Here is a 16,690-nt window from a genome sequence, read left to right as displayed (position 1 = left end):
GCAAAGGCTCTTAATAGAGCCAGTGGGGAAAAAAATATCTGTGAACATTGCTATTTCTTAATGCATTCAATTCTGCCAGAACACATGTCTTTCACTACCCATTTTTAGATAGAAAATGACTGCAGGATTAGAGAATGGACTTTCTGCAACATTAGCCTGTGTGCATAGAGTCTAATGCTATGTTGAAAGAAATGGTTGTGTGCCTGTACATATGGTGTCTGCCACAGCAAGCTTTATAGTGTGAGTTTTCCTTACTAGCAAGAAGGTGACCTCCGTGTTCTAGGAGAACTAGGTGTAGGGGTAATGGATAGATGCTTGGAGAAGAGACCCTACTTCAGTGGCAGGTGAACTATAGAGAAGATGTGGACAAGAAATGTGTCCACTATCTCAGTTACATTGTACTCTCCCAAGTGCTTAGTGCAGTGCTCTGCACAAACTAAACACTATAAATATGATTGATTGATTGATATGAACAAAAGAAGAGAAGAGTGACCCAGTTCGGGTTGGGTTAGAAATTGGAAGGTGGCGGAATTCCTGGATTCTTGATTTGTTAGTTGAAGTGCCTGACATGTTCTATTTTCAGAATCATGTGATTGAATTAATGATTTGAGACTAGGGAAAAAATTGTTTGCCTTTTAATGCCAGTACATGGTTTTGGAAGAAAAGTATAAAGTGCACAACCACAATTTGTTCTCCTCTGTGCAGCCTCAGCCAACATTTCATTCAGCAGTTGTGTAAACTGACTTTTGATCCAGGCCTTTTCAGAATGATCACACTATGAATCTGTGTAACCAAAACTTTTCTAGTTGTTCATTAATGTTTTCCTCTTGCTAAATTCATGGGGTAAATGGCAGTTTAGAAGTATTAAAAGTTTGCCTTTGCGTCTCACTTTCTGGTTGGGGCCTAGCACTGTGCCATCTTTCAGGGTCCCTCACCTGAGTCAACATGCAGGGGATGTTATGTATGGTGTGTCATGATATCATCACAGTCCTGCCAGTCAGAGACTGATAGGGCAGAAGGGAGCTGAGACCTTAATCTAGTTGTGGGTAAGGAATATCTGTTATATTGTTATATAGATCTCTTCCGGGCACTTAGTACAATGCTCTGCACACAGTAAGCACTCAGTGAATGCAATTGATTGATTGATTGATGGATTGAATATCCCCAGTCTGCTGCACTTGCCCGGGCCATGCAGCTGGGGATTCATTCATTCAGTTAGTCGTATAGGTGGCATTTTATCTGGAGGGATTCTTGGGGGAGCAGGAGTTGGGAGGACCCCCACCAATCTGAGAGGAGAAAAAGAGGGCTTCATCTTTCCTGATAAGCCTGCTTCTTCCCAGCCCCTCCTCCAGCAACTGCCCTACACTACAATGGAGAAATTGAAATGGCCACCACGCATGCTCAGTGTCAGGTTGGAAAGGTTCATTCAATCATATTTATTGAGCACTTATTGTGTGCAGAACACCGTATTAAGCGCTTGTTGATTTTTATTTTTTTAAACAAAAGGCGAATTCCTATTCAGTCTAAAGGAGTTCCAACATTCGGAAACTTTTCTTAAATTTTCAAGTTCCCGTACATGAGGGAAATTGGCGCCAAAGTCCTTTCTCTCAAAATTTCCTCTCTGGATCCTTAGTTAGTGAGGAGATAAGGGACTTTTGGAAAGTTGTCAAAGAGGAATTATGTGGTGTGAGAGCCTTTTATGTGGTGTGAGGATTCACTTATTGATGAGTGATAAAGTTTTGATTATATAAATTTGGGCATGAGGGAGAATCCCATTTCTTCAATTGGTGTTTTCATCAGGTTTCATTCCATGTGCCTAGAGTTTGTTGGTCTTTTGTCCTTGGCAGCTTTCCTGTATTCTATTCTTACAGATAAACATGTTAATACTGTGAGTTTAGGTCCAAGTCTTTTGCAACTTTTCCGTTTACATATCTGATGAAGAATTTATATCTGAATGTTCTTCCAAACTAGCTTTTGCTATAGATATTTGGCAGAGATTACATGTTGATATCCTGCCAAAACTAGTTTGTGGTTTGTATGGATTTCTATATGCTTTTGCCAAAATGAATTGATGTTGAACTACTTTTTACTGTGTGCCTGTTTCTTCCAACAGGGCCCGACTGAGGTTGCTCACTTTCTATCGTGGTTGCCTGGTTTATGTGCTGGGCAGCCTTGGTTTGTTACAAGCCGATTAACGTAAAGTGAAACTCATTGCCAGTTCTACATTTGTTAGTTCCAGTTTTATCAATCACCAGTTCCAATTTTGTTAATTCCAGCCTTAATCCCAACTGTAAAGATAAAATTTAGCAAAAGCAACCTTAGCTTTCTATCTCTAATTCTTCCTTTTTGCGGCTTCATATAAAATTGAAGAAGTTGGTTGATGCTTTTACTTCAGCTTTAAAAGAAAGTAACCTTTGAAAATGATTCCAAGAAAAATGATCTTTTCTCTGGGTTATTGTCTGTTGCACTTCAATAAGTGGTTCTTTAGTATAAAGGCCCCTAAACTTTCAAAACACATGAACTCCCAAATTCAGTTATCATCATCATCGTCATCATCTTCGGTGGTATTTTTGAGCACTGACTATGTGTGGATCACTGTACTAAGCGCTGGGGAGAGTACAATGCAACAGAATGCATAGGCATGTTCCCTGCCCATAATAAGCTTATAGTCTAGAGGCTATAAGAAGCTGTAACATGTTGGCTGACATTTTGGGACTTATAATAGTTATAATGTGTCTTCCATTGCGCCTAAATCTAGAACCAACAGAGAATTTTAGGGTTCAAAGCCTTGATGATGATGATAATGGTATTCCTCTATTGCTACTCTGTGCTGAGCACTGTCCTAAATGCTGGGATAGATACAAGATAATCCACCGGACCCAGTCCCTGCCCTATAAGGGGATCACAATAATAATAATAATAATGATGGCATTTATTAAGTGCTTACTATGTGCAAAGCAGTGTTCTAAGCACTGGGGAGGTTACAAGGTGATCAGGTTGTCCCACGGTGGGGCTCACAGTCTTAATCCCCATTTTACAGATGCGGTAACTGAGTCACCGAGAAGTTAAGTGACTTGCCCAAAGTCACACAGCTGACAATTGGTGGAACCAGGATTTGAACCCCTGACCTCTGACTCCAAAGCCACTCTTTCCACTGAGCCACAGTGCTTCTCCATCTGAAACTTGGCTTAGAAAATAAGAAATCTCTGTTCTCAGATAGGCCTTCACAAGTACAAAGGACATTTTTTCATCTAAGCAGCAGGTCTATCAATTTTCAGCACAAGAAGTTGGGGTGGTCCTTGTGATTTTAAAAGCCTGAATTGTAGTCAAGGTCAACATGCATGTTAAAGCCCAATTCTGTAATAATAAATTGTATGTATTACGGACTTACTGGGTCCAGAGCACTGTACAAAGTGCTTAGGAGAGTATGAAAAATTAGTAAACATCATCCCTGCTCTCCTCTAACAGCAACCAACTTAATGTGCTTCCATCTCATCTCTGTTGACCCCTTGCTCATGTCCCCTTTCTTACCTGGAACTCCCTACCCCTTCAAATCCAACAGAACACCACTCTATCTTCAAATGCCTACAAAAATCACATCTCCTCCAAGAGGCCTTCCCTGACTTAGCCTCGTTTCCCCTATTCACCCTTCCTTCTTCATTGTCTGTGCACTTCCATTCAAACCCCTCAGCACCTCGTCGTTCATCTCCCCCTTCCCATCCCCATCTCCAGAGCACTTATATATGTGTCTTCATACTATCCTTAGACCGGGAGCCACATGTGGAACAGGGACTGTGTCTGACCTGATTACTTTGTCAACACCAGCACTTAGTACAGTGCTTAGCACATAGTAAGCGCTTAAACACTATGATCATCATACTCATACTGAGTCCTTAAGTGCTTAGGGAAAAAGGACACTCCAGTGCATAGGTGTTGGAGGAGAGAGGAAAATTATGGTGGGGAAATGAGACGTTAATCAGGGTAGACCTCCTGGAAGAGGTGTGGTTTTACTAGGGCTTTGAAAACGGGGAGAGGTTTGGTTAGCTGGATGTGAAGAGGAGGAAGTTCCAGGAAAGAGGGAGGGCATGAGTAAGGAGATTAAAGGAGCAAGGAGCAGGGAGAGATTAAATTCAGTCACAGTAGGTAGTTTAGTGTTAGAAGAGAGCAAAAATCATGTCTACAGGTTTGTAATGTATAGTGCTTAGTACAGTCCTCTGCATACAATAAGTGCTCAATAAATATGATTGAATGAATATAGTTCAGCATAAGGAGACAGTAGTCTTATAACCAAGTTCAAGAATGATTTTTTTAAAAAACAGTCTATCTTAATAAGAAGAATGTCCTGTTTAGTATGATGGCATTTAGAATAAAATATACAGAAGGTAAATCCCCATATATTCATACATTTGTGTCTGGGTAGGAACATGTTTCCTTTGGTTTTTATTTTCTTTTTTATTCCCCATTCTCCCACCTCCCCCCCCACCACCTCTTTTCAGAATACACCTCCACCTGTGGAAAATCTTCAGTAGCACACCACAGGGGAGAAGGAAATTTCCAGTTCGTCAACATGCCTTTCTCTTAAATATCTTTCTTTGTAATTGCCCAGGTTTGAAAATCCTCCTACACTCTTGTTTTCCTTGGATGGCTTCAAAGCGGAATACTTACGCACGTGGGGTGAACTTCTTCCTGTTATTAGCAAATTACGTGAGTAGCTCTTACCATTAACGCAGTAAAATGAAATGCCATTGCAGTAGCCTGAAGCGGCAATCATTATGTTTTGGAAAAGTACAGGAAGCAATTCAAGAATCCCATTAACTTCACTGTTATAATCCAACAGTCTGGTGAGCCTAATGATCAGATAATCATCTTATAATTAGCTTTATATTGAAAGCTCACTGTGTAGCCAACTTTTTCATGAAGTGAGATACTTCTGAAGCAGCGTGGCCCAGGGGATAGAGCACAGGCCTGGGTGTCAGACCTGGGCTATCATCATCAATCGTATTTATTGAGCGCTTACTATGTGCAGAGCACTGTACTAAGCGCTTGGGAAGTACAAATTGGCAACACATAGAGACAGTCCCTACCCAACAGTGGGCTCACAGTCTAGAAGGGGGAGACAGAGAACAAAACCAACCATACTAACAAAATAAAATAAATAGAATAGATAGGTACAAGTAAAATAATCCCGGCTCCGTCGTTTACTTGCTGTGTGAGCATGGGAAAGTCACTTCACTTCCCATGCCTCAGTTACCTCATCTGCAGAATACCTGTTCTCCTCCTATGTAGACTGTGAGCCCCAAGTCGGATCTGATTATCTTGTTTCTTCTCCGGTGCCTAGTACTTGCTTGGCTCATAGTAAGTGCTTAACAAATACCTCAACTGTTATCATTATTATTATCATTATAATTCATTCACTCAATCCTATTTATTGAGTGCTTACTGGGTGCAGAGCACTGTACTAAGCGCTTGGGAAGTACAAGTAGGCAACATATAGAGATGGTCCCTACCCAACAACAGGCTCACAGTCAAGGGGGAGACAGACAACAAAACAAAATATGTAGACAAGTGTCAAAATCATCAGAACAAATAAAATTAAAGCAGTGTATTGTCTTTGTCACATGGATTCCTTCTCAGAAGTCTGGCCTTTCTCTGTGGAGAGTGAATTATTGAATAAAAATGTTGCTTGCCATTTTCTGCTACTCTCCATTAAAAGATGGACTTGTGTGGCCTTCTAATTCATATGACATCTCTATTGCATTCCCCAGTCCAGTTACCACTTCCTTGGCATAAGTTCAGATGACTCTTCATGTTGAGGCTAGGTAGTCTAATGGAAGCAGTCAAAGGCCTACTCTTCCTTTTTTTTATGGTACATGTACTAAGCACTGGGGTAGATAAAAGTTAATTTGGTTGGACCCAATCCGTGTCCCACATGGGGCTCACAGTTTTAATTATAAATTTATAAATGAAGTAGTTGAAGCACAGAGAAGTTCAGTGACATTCCCAAAGCCAAACAGCAGGCAAATGGCAGAGTTGGGACTAGAACTCAGGTTCTTCTTATTCCCAGCCTGTGCTCTATCCACTAGGCAACACTGCCTAGGTTGTGGCTTTAGAAAATCGATTTTCCCCTCTTTATCAAAGATGGGCACCAAGAAAGCTAGTGGTAACTTCTACCCACAGGAATGGGTGAGATTAAAATAACAGCTTACTACTCCTCCATGAGGCCTTCCCAGACTGACAAGTGCTTAGTACAGTGCTCTTCACACAGTAAGCATTCAGTAAATATGACTGAATGAAATACAGTTGAATGAATGGGCCATTTTGGAGCTTTTAAGAGAAATGTGTTAGATTATAAATAAGATATTTTGGTGTAAAACTTCAAAACTTTTTCCTCCCTTTTTCATAATGGTGGTGTTCCTAAAACACAATAAGGGACAACTTTATATGCACTTAATGTGACTGACTGTGGATCTCATATTGTCCTTTTTAGAAAAACACACATTTATAGGTAAACTACCCCATCAATAATGCCTTCTTTGAATATGAAGACTAGTTGTATGGATACATGTATCGAACCTCACATGGGACAGAGACTGGGCCAACCAATCAGTGGTATTTATTGAGGGCTTACTATGTGCAGGACAATGTACTAAGAGCTTGGGAGAGTTCACTACAACAGAGTTGGCAGACACGTTCCCTGAACACAGTGAGCTTACAGTGTATAGGGGAGACAGGTATTAATATAAATAAATAATTTATAATATATAATTTCAAGATATGTGCATAAGTGCTGTGGTGTTGTGGGTGGGGTGAATATCAAATGCCCCATAGTGTCCAACCTGATTATCTTGTATCTACCCCAGACTTAGTACCGTGCTAGCCACATGGAAAGAGCTAAACCAGTATAATTATTTTATTACACGTAAAAATGTTAACTGCCTTTTCAAAACGATGGTTCCTAATTATCCCATTAATCTCTCATTCAACCCACATATTTAACCTGTCGCCAAATCCTGTTGGCTCAACATTCACAATGGCACTAAAATCCACCCTTTCCACTTCATCCAAACTGCTACCATGTTAATCCACTCACTTATCCTGTCCCTCTTTGATTATTGCCTCAGCCTCCTTGCTGACCTCCCTGCCTTCTGTCTGTTCTCAGTCCATACTTCACTCTGCTGCCTGTGTTATTTTTCTACAAAAACATTCAGTCCATATTTTCCCACTCTTCAAGAACCTCTAGTGGTTGCCCATCCACCTCCGTGTCAAACAGAAACTCCTTACCAGCAGCTTTAAAGCACTCAATCACCTTACATCCTCCTTCACCTTGCTACTCTCCTACTACAACCCAGCTTGCAAACTTCAGTCCTCTGCCAACCTACTCACTAGACCTCATGAGTACCTAGATCTCATCTATCTTGCTGCTGACCTCTCGCCCAAGTCCTGCCTCTGAGCTAGAATGCCCTCCCTCTTCATATGACAGACTCTTTCCTGCTTCAAAGCCTTACTGAAGATACATCTCCTCTGAAAGGCCTTCCCTGACTAAACCCAGCTTTCCTCTTCTCCCACTTCCTTCTGTTTCACCCTGACTTGCCCCCTTTATTCATCTCCCCTCCCATCCCCACAGCACTTTTGTGCATAACTATAATTTTACTTATATTAATGTCTATCTCCCTCTCTAGACTGTAAGCTCATTGTGGGCAGGGAATGTCTGCTATATTATTGTATTGAACTATCCCAAGCACTTAGTACAGTGTTCTGCCCATGGTAAGTGCTCAATAAATACGATTGGCTAAGTACAGTGTTCTGCACACAGTAAGTGCTCAGTATATAAGATTGGTTTAACACCATTTTCCATCTCTCCATTCTGCCCAGCTATGTTCATTCTTCCTCCTTCTTGATCCACTCCCCAGCTTAAATCATCATCATCATCATCATCATCAATCGTATTTATTGAGCGCTTACTATGTGCAGAGCACTGTACTAAGCGCTTGGGAAGTACAAATTGGCAAAATATAGAGACAGTCCCTACCCAACAGTGGGCTCACAGTCTAAAAGGGGGAGACAGAGAACAAAACCAAACATACTAACAAAATAAAATAAATAGAATAGATATGTAAAAGTAAAATAAATAAATAAATAGAGTAATAAATATGTACAAACATATATACATATATACAGGTGCTGTGGGGAAGGGAAGGAGGTAAGATTGGGGGGATGGAGAGGGGGACGAGGGGGAGAGGAAGGAAGGGGCTCAGTCTGGGAAGGCCTCCTGGAGGAGGTGAGCTCTCAGCAGGGCTTTGAAGGGAGGAAGAGAGCTAAATCTTACAAATTATTTTAGGCCCAGAGAAGGCAAGTGTAGAGACCCAAGTATTATACTCAAAGGGGAGTAGCTATTTTCATTTATGGATTTGGTTTGTATTCTGTACACATTTTTGAAAAGAAAAGAAGAGTAGTGTGAAGTTGTGGAAAAGAAGGAAAAGTGGTGTGGGAAAAAAGTCATCTGTGGAATTTATTCAGTGTTTAACCTCTTTTCTCTCTTAGGAAACTGTGGAACTTACACTGAAAGCATGAGACCAGTTTATCCATCCAAAACCTTCCCCAACCATTATAGCCTTGTTACGGTAAGCTCCAGTACACTTGTTTTTCCTTTGCTCTTAGAGAGACTTCCATGGTGGGAGGTAGCAAAACTTTAATCATTGAGTAAATGTTAAATTTTATAAAGTCAGTGCCAGAGAAAAATAATATTTCTCCCTCACGTAGCCAAGCCTAAAACAAATGAACTGTTAGAGAATCAATCAATCAATCAATCGTATTTATTGAGCGCTTACTGTGTGCAGAGCACTGTACTAAGCGCTTGGGAAGTACAAGTTGGCAACATATAGAGACGGTCCCTACCCAACAGTGGGCTCACAGTCTAGAAGGGGGAGACAGAGAAACCAAACATATTAACAAAATAAAATAAATAGAATAGATATGTACAAGTAAAATAAATAAATAGAGTAATAAATATGTACAAACATATATACATATATACAGGTGCTGTGGGGAAGGGAAGGAGGTAAGGCCGGGGGGATGGAGAGGGGGAGAAGGGGGAGAGGAAGGAGGGGGCTCAGTCTGGGAAGGCCTAGAGAAGCAGCTTGGCCTAGCAGATAGAGCATGGGCCTGGGGGTCAGAAGTGTAATAATTCCCCCCAGCCACTCATTCATTGTCGTATTTATTGAGCACTTACTCTGTGCAAAGCATCTGCTGTGTGACCTTGGGCAAATCACTTAACTTCTCGGTGCCTCAGTTACCTCATCTGTAAAAAGGTGTTTAAGACTTTGAGCCCTATGTGCGACAGGGTCTGTGTCCGACCCGTTTGACTTGTATCTACCCCAGCACTTAGTACAGTGGCTGGCACATAATAAGTGCCTAACGCATACCATTTAAAAAAAAAATCAAACTTTCCATCGGCCCAAAGGGGAAGACTACTTCACAGGCTAAAGAAAAGGAATCCTGGGATATTGGTTCAAGCCCATACAGGAGGAGAAATGCCATGGCAGTACTTCCTGAAATACCCTATAGATAATAGGTTATTATTTTTGAGAACAAAGTCTAGTTTAATTGCCCTGAATCTGTAGGAAAATTCCCCCTTCACTCCCCAACTCTTTTTTCTTTACTAGGGGTGCGGCATATATTTTTTCCTTAGTAGTAGGAAGTTTGAGGATTTTTTTTTATTCTCAGTAACTTTCAGTAAATCACAAAATGACTCTCTACCATGCCAGTAGCATGGTAATTGAGAGAATTCTGTGTCATAAGTACAGTTCTGAAAATACTGTTGTAATTCTGTCCCTCTGTAATATTTCAAATTATTATAGACCTAGAGAAGGCAAGTGTTGAGGCATAAATATTACGCTCAGAGGGGTGTAACTATTTTCATTTATGGAATTGGTTCATATTCTGTACAAATTTTGAAAAAGAAAGAAGAGTGATATGAAGCAGTGGAAAACAAGGAAAAGTGGAGTGGAGAAAAATGTCTAAAATTAGAGATCAGGTGTTAATCCTCTTTTAAAGTGAGGACTATAGCTACACAGCTAATGAGGGAAGAGTGAAATTTGACTTGTTAGGAGATGGGCTATCTACTTTCTGGAATGTATGTGTTTAGCTCACTGCTGGCTGAATTTGAAAGTCGACTTTTTCTCCAACCTTCTTCCCACTTTGCGGTTGCCACAATGCATAAAAATTGTTCTAATAGTAATTAATAATAATTAAGGTATTTGTTAAGCACTTACTATGTGCCAGGCACTGTACTAAGCGCTGGGGTGGATACATTGGATACAGTCCCTGTCCCACATGGGGCTCACGGTCTCCACCCCCATTTTACAGATGAGATAACAGGCACAAAGAAGTGAAATGACATACCCAAGGTCACCCAGCAAACAAGTGGTGGAGCTGAGGTTAGAACCCATGACCTTCTGACTCCCAGGCTGGTGCCTGGTCCACTATGCCACGCTGGTTCTCTCCTGGATACAAACACCCGTTATAGTCTCCCGTTCCCTTCATGGTCCATTTCTTTCCTGTAGATGCACAAACTGGAATTACCACACTCTCCTGTTTTGTTTGAACTTTAACTCAAGTCATCCCTCCCCACCATTACCACAGACAATTAAAAGCCTTGATCAACCACATGAAATAATCAACAGAGGCCTATTGAGTGTCTACTTGATGCTTGGCCATAAAGTTTTTAGGGATTTTTGAAATTGTTCCAAGTTTGAATGCCATCCCTGAAAGACTGGCTCCTCCACTTGTCAGCTGTGTGACCTTGGGCAAGTCATTTAACTTCTCTGGGCCTCAGTTACTTTATCTGCAAAATGGGGATGAAGACTGTGAGTCCTATGTGGGACCTGATTATCTTGGATCTACCCTAGCGCTTAGAACAGTACCTGGCACATAGAGTGCTTAACAAATACTGTTAAAAAAAATCCAAGGAAATCATAATCTTTCCACCATTTCTTCCGCTTCTCTCTAATGTATTAGTTTTTCAATGTTATAACAGCTTTTAAAATGTCATTGTTGGCAAAACATTCAGTTTTATGATTAAGTTCAAATGAAATATTTTAAATACCTAAAAATCAAGGGTATATGTCTGCATGTTTTTGACAAATCAGTTGACTGAGCTAGAGGCATGTATAGCCACCTAATGCTTAAATTTGGAATTTATTGTTGAGCCAAAGTAGTTTTTGATGGTTGCCTGACTTGGGAGTTCTGTGTATCATTAGAGTTGGGGAACCTTATTTAAAACATGATAAATGTTTTGTGGGGACCATGCACATTTCATTTCCAAATGTTAATACCTCTTAATGGTTTGGGCACACTGTATGTTTTCCAAGGAGAGATAACTCCAATTCAGGCCTTTCCCAGGCAAAATTGAAGTTGTTATTGTTGTTGTATTGATCGCTTACTACAAAATATATTCTAAGCGCTGGGATAGATTCAAGTTAATCAGGTTGGACATAGTCCCTGTCCCACATGGGGCTCATAGCCTAAGTAGGAGAGAGAATGGGTAGCAGCTTGGCCTACTGGGTAGAGCATAGGCTGGGAGTCAGAAGGACCTGGGTTCTAATCCCAGCTCCGCCACTCCTCTGCTGTGTGACTTTCAGCAAGTCAGTTCACTTCTCAGTGCCTCAATTACCTCATCTGTAAAATGGGGATTAAGACTGGGAACCCCATGGGAACATGGACTGGGTCCAACCTAATTAGCTTGTATCTACCCCAGCGTTTAATACAGTGCTTGGCACATAGTAAGCACTTAAATACAAAAAAAGAAAAAAATCCCAATTTTGTAGATGAGGAAACTGAGTCTCACCTGCCCAAGTTCACACAGCAGTCAAGTGGTAGAGTTGAGATTAGGACCCAGGTCCTCTGACTCCCAGGCTGTACTCTTTCCACTAGGTCACTCTGCTCCCCCAAACAACAACTACAACAACAAGTTGTACCAGACAGTCTTCACCAGCATACAACACCATGAAATGTGGGTGGCCCAATTTTTCCAAATTCTTCCCCCAGCAATCTGGCTTTAGTACTAGATTGTGAGCTATTTGAAAGAGTTCATATCTACTAATTATATTGTGCTCTCCCAAATGCTTTGTACAGCGCTCTGTACCCAGGCTATAAGTATTCATTCATTATTCAATCGTATTTATTGAGCGCTTACTGTGTGCAGAGCACTGTACTAAGCACTTACTATTTATTGATTGATCCTTCCATACCGATTCTGCTACAAATCTGTTGCCTACCTGGAATTACAAGCTTTATCTTCCAGGGATGAGGAACAATGGGTGAGGAGAGGTGTAAGCCCAGTGTGGGCAGGGACTGTTTCTCTTCATTGCTGAATTGTACTTTCCAAGTGCTTGGTGCAGTGCTGTGCACACAGTGGGCGCTCAATAAATACGATTGAGTGAATGAAACCTTGACTGGTGCACCCATTCATTCATTCATTCAGTCGTATTTGTTGAGCACTTGCTGTGTGCGGAGCACTGTGCTGGGCATTTGGAAAGTACAATTCAGCAACGGATAGAGACAATCCCTACCCAACAATGGGCTCACAGTCTAGAAGGGGGAGACAGGCAACAAAACAAAACAAGTAGAGAGACATCAATCTCCCTTGGTGACCTCATTCGCTCCCACGGCTTCAACTATCATCTCTACGCTGATGACACCCAGATCTACATCTCTGCCCCTGCTCTCTCCCCCTCCTCTGGGCTCGCATCTCCTCCTGCCTTCGGGACATCTCCATCTGGATGTTTGCTCGCCACCTAAAACTCCACATGTCCAAGATTGAACTCCTTGTCTTCCCTCCCAAACCCTGCCCTTTCCCTGACTTTCCCATCACTGTTGACGGCACTACCATCCTTTCCGTCTCACAAGCCCGCAACGTTGGTGTCATCCTCGACTCCGCTCTCTCATTCACCCCTCACATCCAAGTTGTCACCAAAACCTGCCGGTCTCAGCTCTGCAACATTGCCAAGATCCACCCTTTCCTCTCCATCCAAACCGCTACCCTGCTCGTTCAAGCTCTCCTTCTATCCCGTCTGGATTACTGTATCAGCCTCTCCGATCTCCCATCCTCCTGTCTCTCTCCACTTCAATCCATACTTCACGCCACTGCCCAGATTGTCTTTGTCAAGAAACGCTCTGGGCATGTTACTCCCCTCCTCAAAAATCTCCAGTGGCTACCAATCAACCTACATATCAGGCAAAAACATCTCACCCTTGGCTTCAAGGCTGTCCATCACCTTGCCCCATCCTACCTCACCTCCCTTCTCTCCTTCTCTAGCCCAGCCCGCACCCTCCGCTCCTCTGCCGCTAACCTCCTCACCGTGCCTCGTTCTCGCCTGTCCCGCTGTCGACCCCTGGCCCACGTCCTCCCCTTGGCCTGGAATGCCCCCAATCCCTCTGCCCATCCGCCAAGCTAGCTCTCTTCCTCCCTTCGAGGCCCTACTGGGAGTTCACCTCCTCCAGTAGGCCTCCCAGACTGAGCCCCCTCCTTCGTCTCCCCCTCCTTCCTCTCCCCTCCCCCCTCCCCATCCCCCCTGCCTTATCTCCTTCCCCTCCCCACAGCACCTGTATATAGGTATATATGTTTGTACGTGTTTATTACTCTATTTATTTATTTTATTTGTACATGTTTATTTATTTTATTTTGTTACTATGTTTTGTTTTGTTCTCTGTCTCCCCCTTCTAGACTGTGAGCCCACTGTTGGGTAGGGACTGTCTTTATATGTTGCCAACTTGTACTTCCCAAGCACTTAGTACAGTGCTCTGCGCACAGTAAGCGCTTAAGAAATGATTGAATGATTGAATGAATGAAGGGGATTTTCTTTTTGCTGTGTTTCTCTTGTCGCTTCCACCTTCTATTAATGGTAAAAAAAAAAAAAACCCTTCATTAATTGTGATTATGGCCTTTAGTGTTTCAATGGCAAAACCCTGAGAGTGATGGAAAGAATAGGAATCTATCACCTACTAATTTATCTAAATACTTTTTTCAGGGCCTATATCCAGAATCCCATGGAATAATTGACAATAATATATATGATCCCAAAATGAAGACTTTCTTTTCCCTTGGAGATAAAGAGACGTTCAATCCCAAGTGGTACCAAGGAGAACCTGTAAGTTCAAAAAAAAAATCTTCTGGGAAGATTTTGTTAATGTCCTTCTGTGCCTTGGGCTAGCATGCTAAAATTCTTTCAAATGCACTTTCTCAGTTTAGCATAACAAATCAAGACTTATTCTTTTGATTGTAACTTTGTGTTCTCTCTGGATGCATTGAATTAACACATCACTAGCTTCCAAGTACAGGAAGCTTATTTTGGGGCATCAAGGCTCTTTCTGTTACCAAACAAAGATCCATACTCAGAACCTAAGGCACTGTAAGCAACAGGATATGGCATGAGCCTGAGAAATGTTCATTTGTAAACACAATTCAGGAAACTGGCTGAATTTGCTAAACCCTTGGTGTGTGTTTGTGTGTACTTATGCAATGTAGCTGAGATTTTTCTCCCTCTTCAATTCCTTAATTGTTCTGTTTGGACACTGCCCAAAATACCTACATTATCCCTGCCTAAATGGTCCCGTATTAGGCTTAAGAAATTATTTTACACAGGAATGATTTCCTGAAGCTGGGTGTACTATTTTATTTCTTATTTGTCTCAATTCCCAGATATGGCAGACTGCTAGATCTCAGGGTCTCAAGTCTGGCACGTTTTTCTGGCCTGGATCAGATGTTAATATTAATGGAGTTCTTCCAGATATCTACAGAATATACAATAGGTAAGTCTGGCTAAAGCTTTGACGTAAGCATATGATGCCCCCCTTCCCCCACTCCCAACTTACAAGCCAAATACCATTTTCTCCAAAATGGGGTAATAACATGGGAATGAGAAATAGAAAAATAGAGCCTCTGTAAGATAGATTTACTAGGTGTGTAGGAAATCAGGGTGATATAGTTAATGAGCTTAGGTCAGTGTTGTTCAATGTAGTGGCAGGGAGCTCTGGTTGTATTTTATAGGAGCAGTCTTAACAACATTTATTATTCTTTCACTCTTTCTTGGGTCTTTGGTAGCTGACAGCTGGGCTTATGGAATGTGGACTGAACTATCTAGCCTGAAGCGCTAGAATTCGCTTTGGAAAAGAATAAGTTAATTAGAGAAGCAGCGTGGCTCAGTGGGAAGAGCACACGCTTTGGAGTCAGAGGTCATGGGTTCAAATCCAGGCTCTGCCACTTGTCAGCTGTGTGACTTTGGGCAAGTCACTTAACTTCTCTGTGCCTCAGTGACCTCATCTGTAAAATGGGGATTAAGACTGTGAGCCCCCCAAGGGACAACCTGATGACCTTGTAACCTCCCCAGCGCTTAGAACACTGCTTGGCACATAGTAAGCGCTTAACAAATACCAACATTATTATTATTATTATTTTTATTGAGCTCTTACCATGTGCCGACCACTATACTAAATGCAACATCCTGGACTGTAAGCTCATTGTGGATAGGGAATGTGTCTCTTCTATTGTTATAATGTACTTTCCCCAGCACTTAGTACAGTGGTCCGCACTCAGTAAGCACTCACTAAATACTGTTGTCTGAATGACTGCCTCTAGGCTCCCATTCTTCCACCAATACCAATGTGTAATTTAAGATCTTCCCAACCTTCAGGATCTGTCTCCCACTCTCTCTGTCTTTGTGATAGTACTGGGTATTTTCAGCCCTAAATCCCAACTGAAAGAGTACCCCCCCCCCCAGAGTCATTTTGGTAGTGTTCAAGCCCCCCTCCCTCCCCGCTTTCTCCCCCCCTGCCATCCACCACCCCCGCTTAGCCTCTGCTGGGTCTTAACATCATTCACTTGTTCCATTCTTAAAAACATTTGTTTGGGGGCATTCTGCTCAGTGCTCCTCAAGGCCCTGCATCTCTGCCACTGAGCTTTGACTGAAGCTTAGGAGTCTCTTAGAACACAAAGAGATCATCAGGGACTAGTTTGCTATCCCTTTCCCAGGGCTGGCTACAGGAAGCCTATGGAGAAAGTACTCCCTCCCTCTCCCAAGACTCCCCAGACACCATGTGTCTCCCTGGCACTCAGAGCTTCTTCTTCAGCCCCTAGTGCAGGCAGACAATAAGATCCGAGATCCCCCTAGACTCTAAGCTCATTGTGGGCAGGAATTGTGTCTGTTTATTATTGTATTGTACTCTCCCAAGTGCTTAATACAGTGTTCCACACACAGTAAGTGCATAGTAAATACAATCAAATGAATGAATGAGATCCCACCAATGTTTACTGAGTTGTTAATTCAGCGACAATGAAAGCAATTCCTGTTTAAACTGCCTGCCCACAAAACTATACTCCCCCCCCCCCACCCCCCAGATCCCTCTATTCTTCTCTGTAGCAGTCCCAGGGCTCTTTTTCCTCTGTTCCTTCTCCACCTCTTCTCTCAGGACATCCCAGATTTTGATCTCACCCTCTCCAAGTCATTTGGAAAGAGGGTCTCGGGAGCCTCACTCCTCCTGAGTTAGAAAGACCTGTGTTCTAATTCCGGCACTGCCTGCTGTGTGGCCTTGGGAAAGTCATTTAATTTCTCTGTGCCTCAGTTACCTCATCTGTAAAATGAGAATAAGACTGTGAGCCCCATGTAACACAGGGACGGTGCCCAACCTGATTAGC

The 16,690-nt window shown here is 42.2% G+C and overlaps 1 protein-coding gene across 1 annotated transcript in view; it reads left to right on the top strand.

Annotated features, from left to right (window-relative positions):
• Positions 1 to 16,690, top strand: part of ENPP1 (ectonucleotide pyrophosphatase/phosphodiesterase 1) — an 80,560-nt gene that overhangs the window by 23,630 nt on the left and 40,240 nt on the right. Inside the window, exons 6-9 of the mRNA XM_038760683.1 lie at positions 4,607 to 4,704; positions 8,542 to 8,621; positions 14,028 to 14,147; positions 14,699 to 14,808. Coding sequence (XP_038616611.1) covers positions 4,607 to 4,704; positions 8,542 to 8,621; positions 14,028 to 14,147; positions 14,699 to 14,808 — 408 coding nt within the window. The remainder of the gene's footprint in view (positions 1 to 4,606; positions 4,705 to 8,541; positions 8,622 to 14,027; positions 14,148 to 14,698; positions 14,809 to 16,690) is intronic.

Source organism: Tachyglossus aculeatus, chromosome 2, assembly GCF_015852505.1.
Source record: "Tachyglossus aculeatus isolate mTacAcu1 chromosome 2, mTacAcu1.pri, whole genome shotgun sequence".
In the NCBI taxonomy this organism is placed as follows: Eukaryota; Metazoa; Chordata; class Mammalia; order Monotremata; family Tachyglossidae; genus Tachyglossus; species Tachyglossus aculeatus.
Note: the sequence above shows the minus strand (reverse complement) of the source record. Positions and strands in the feature narration are given on the sequence as shown.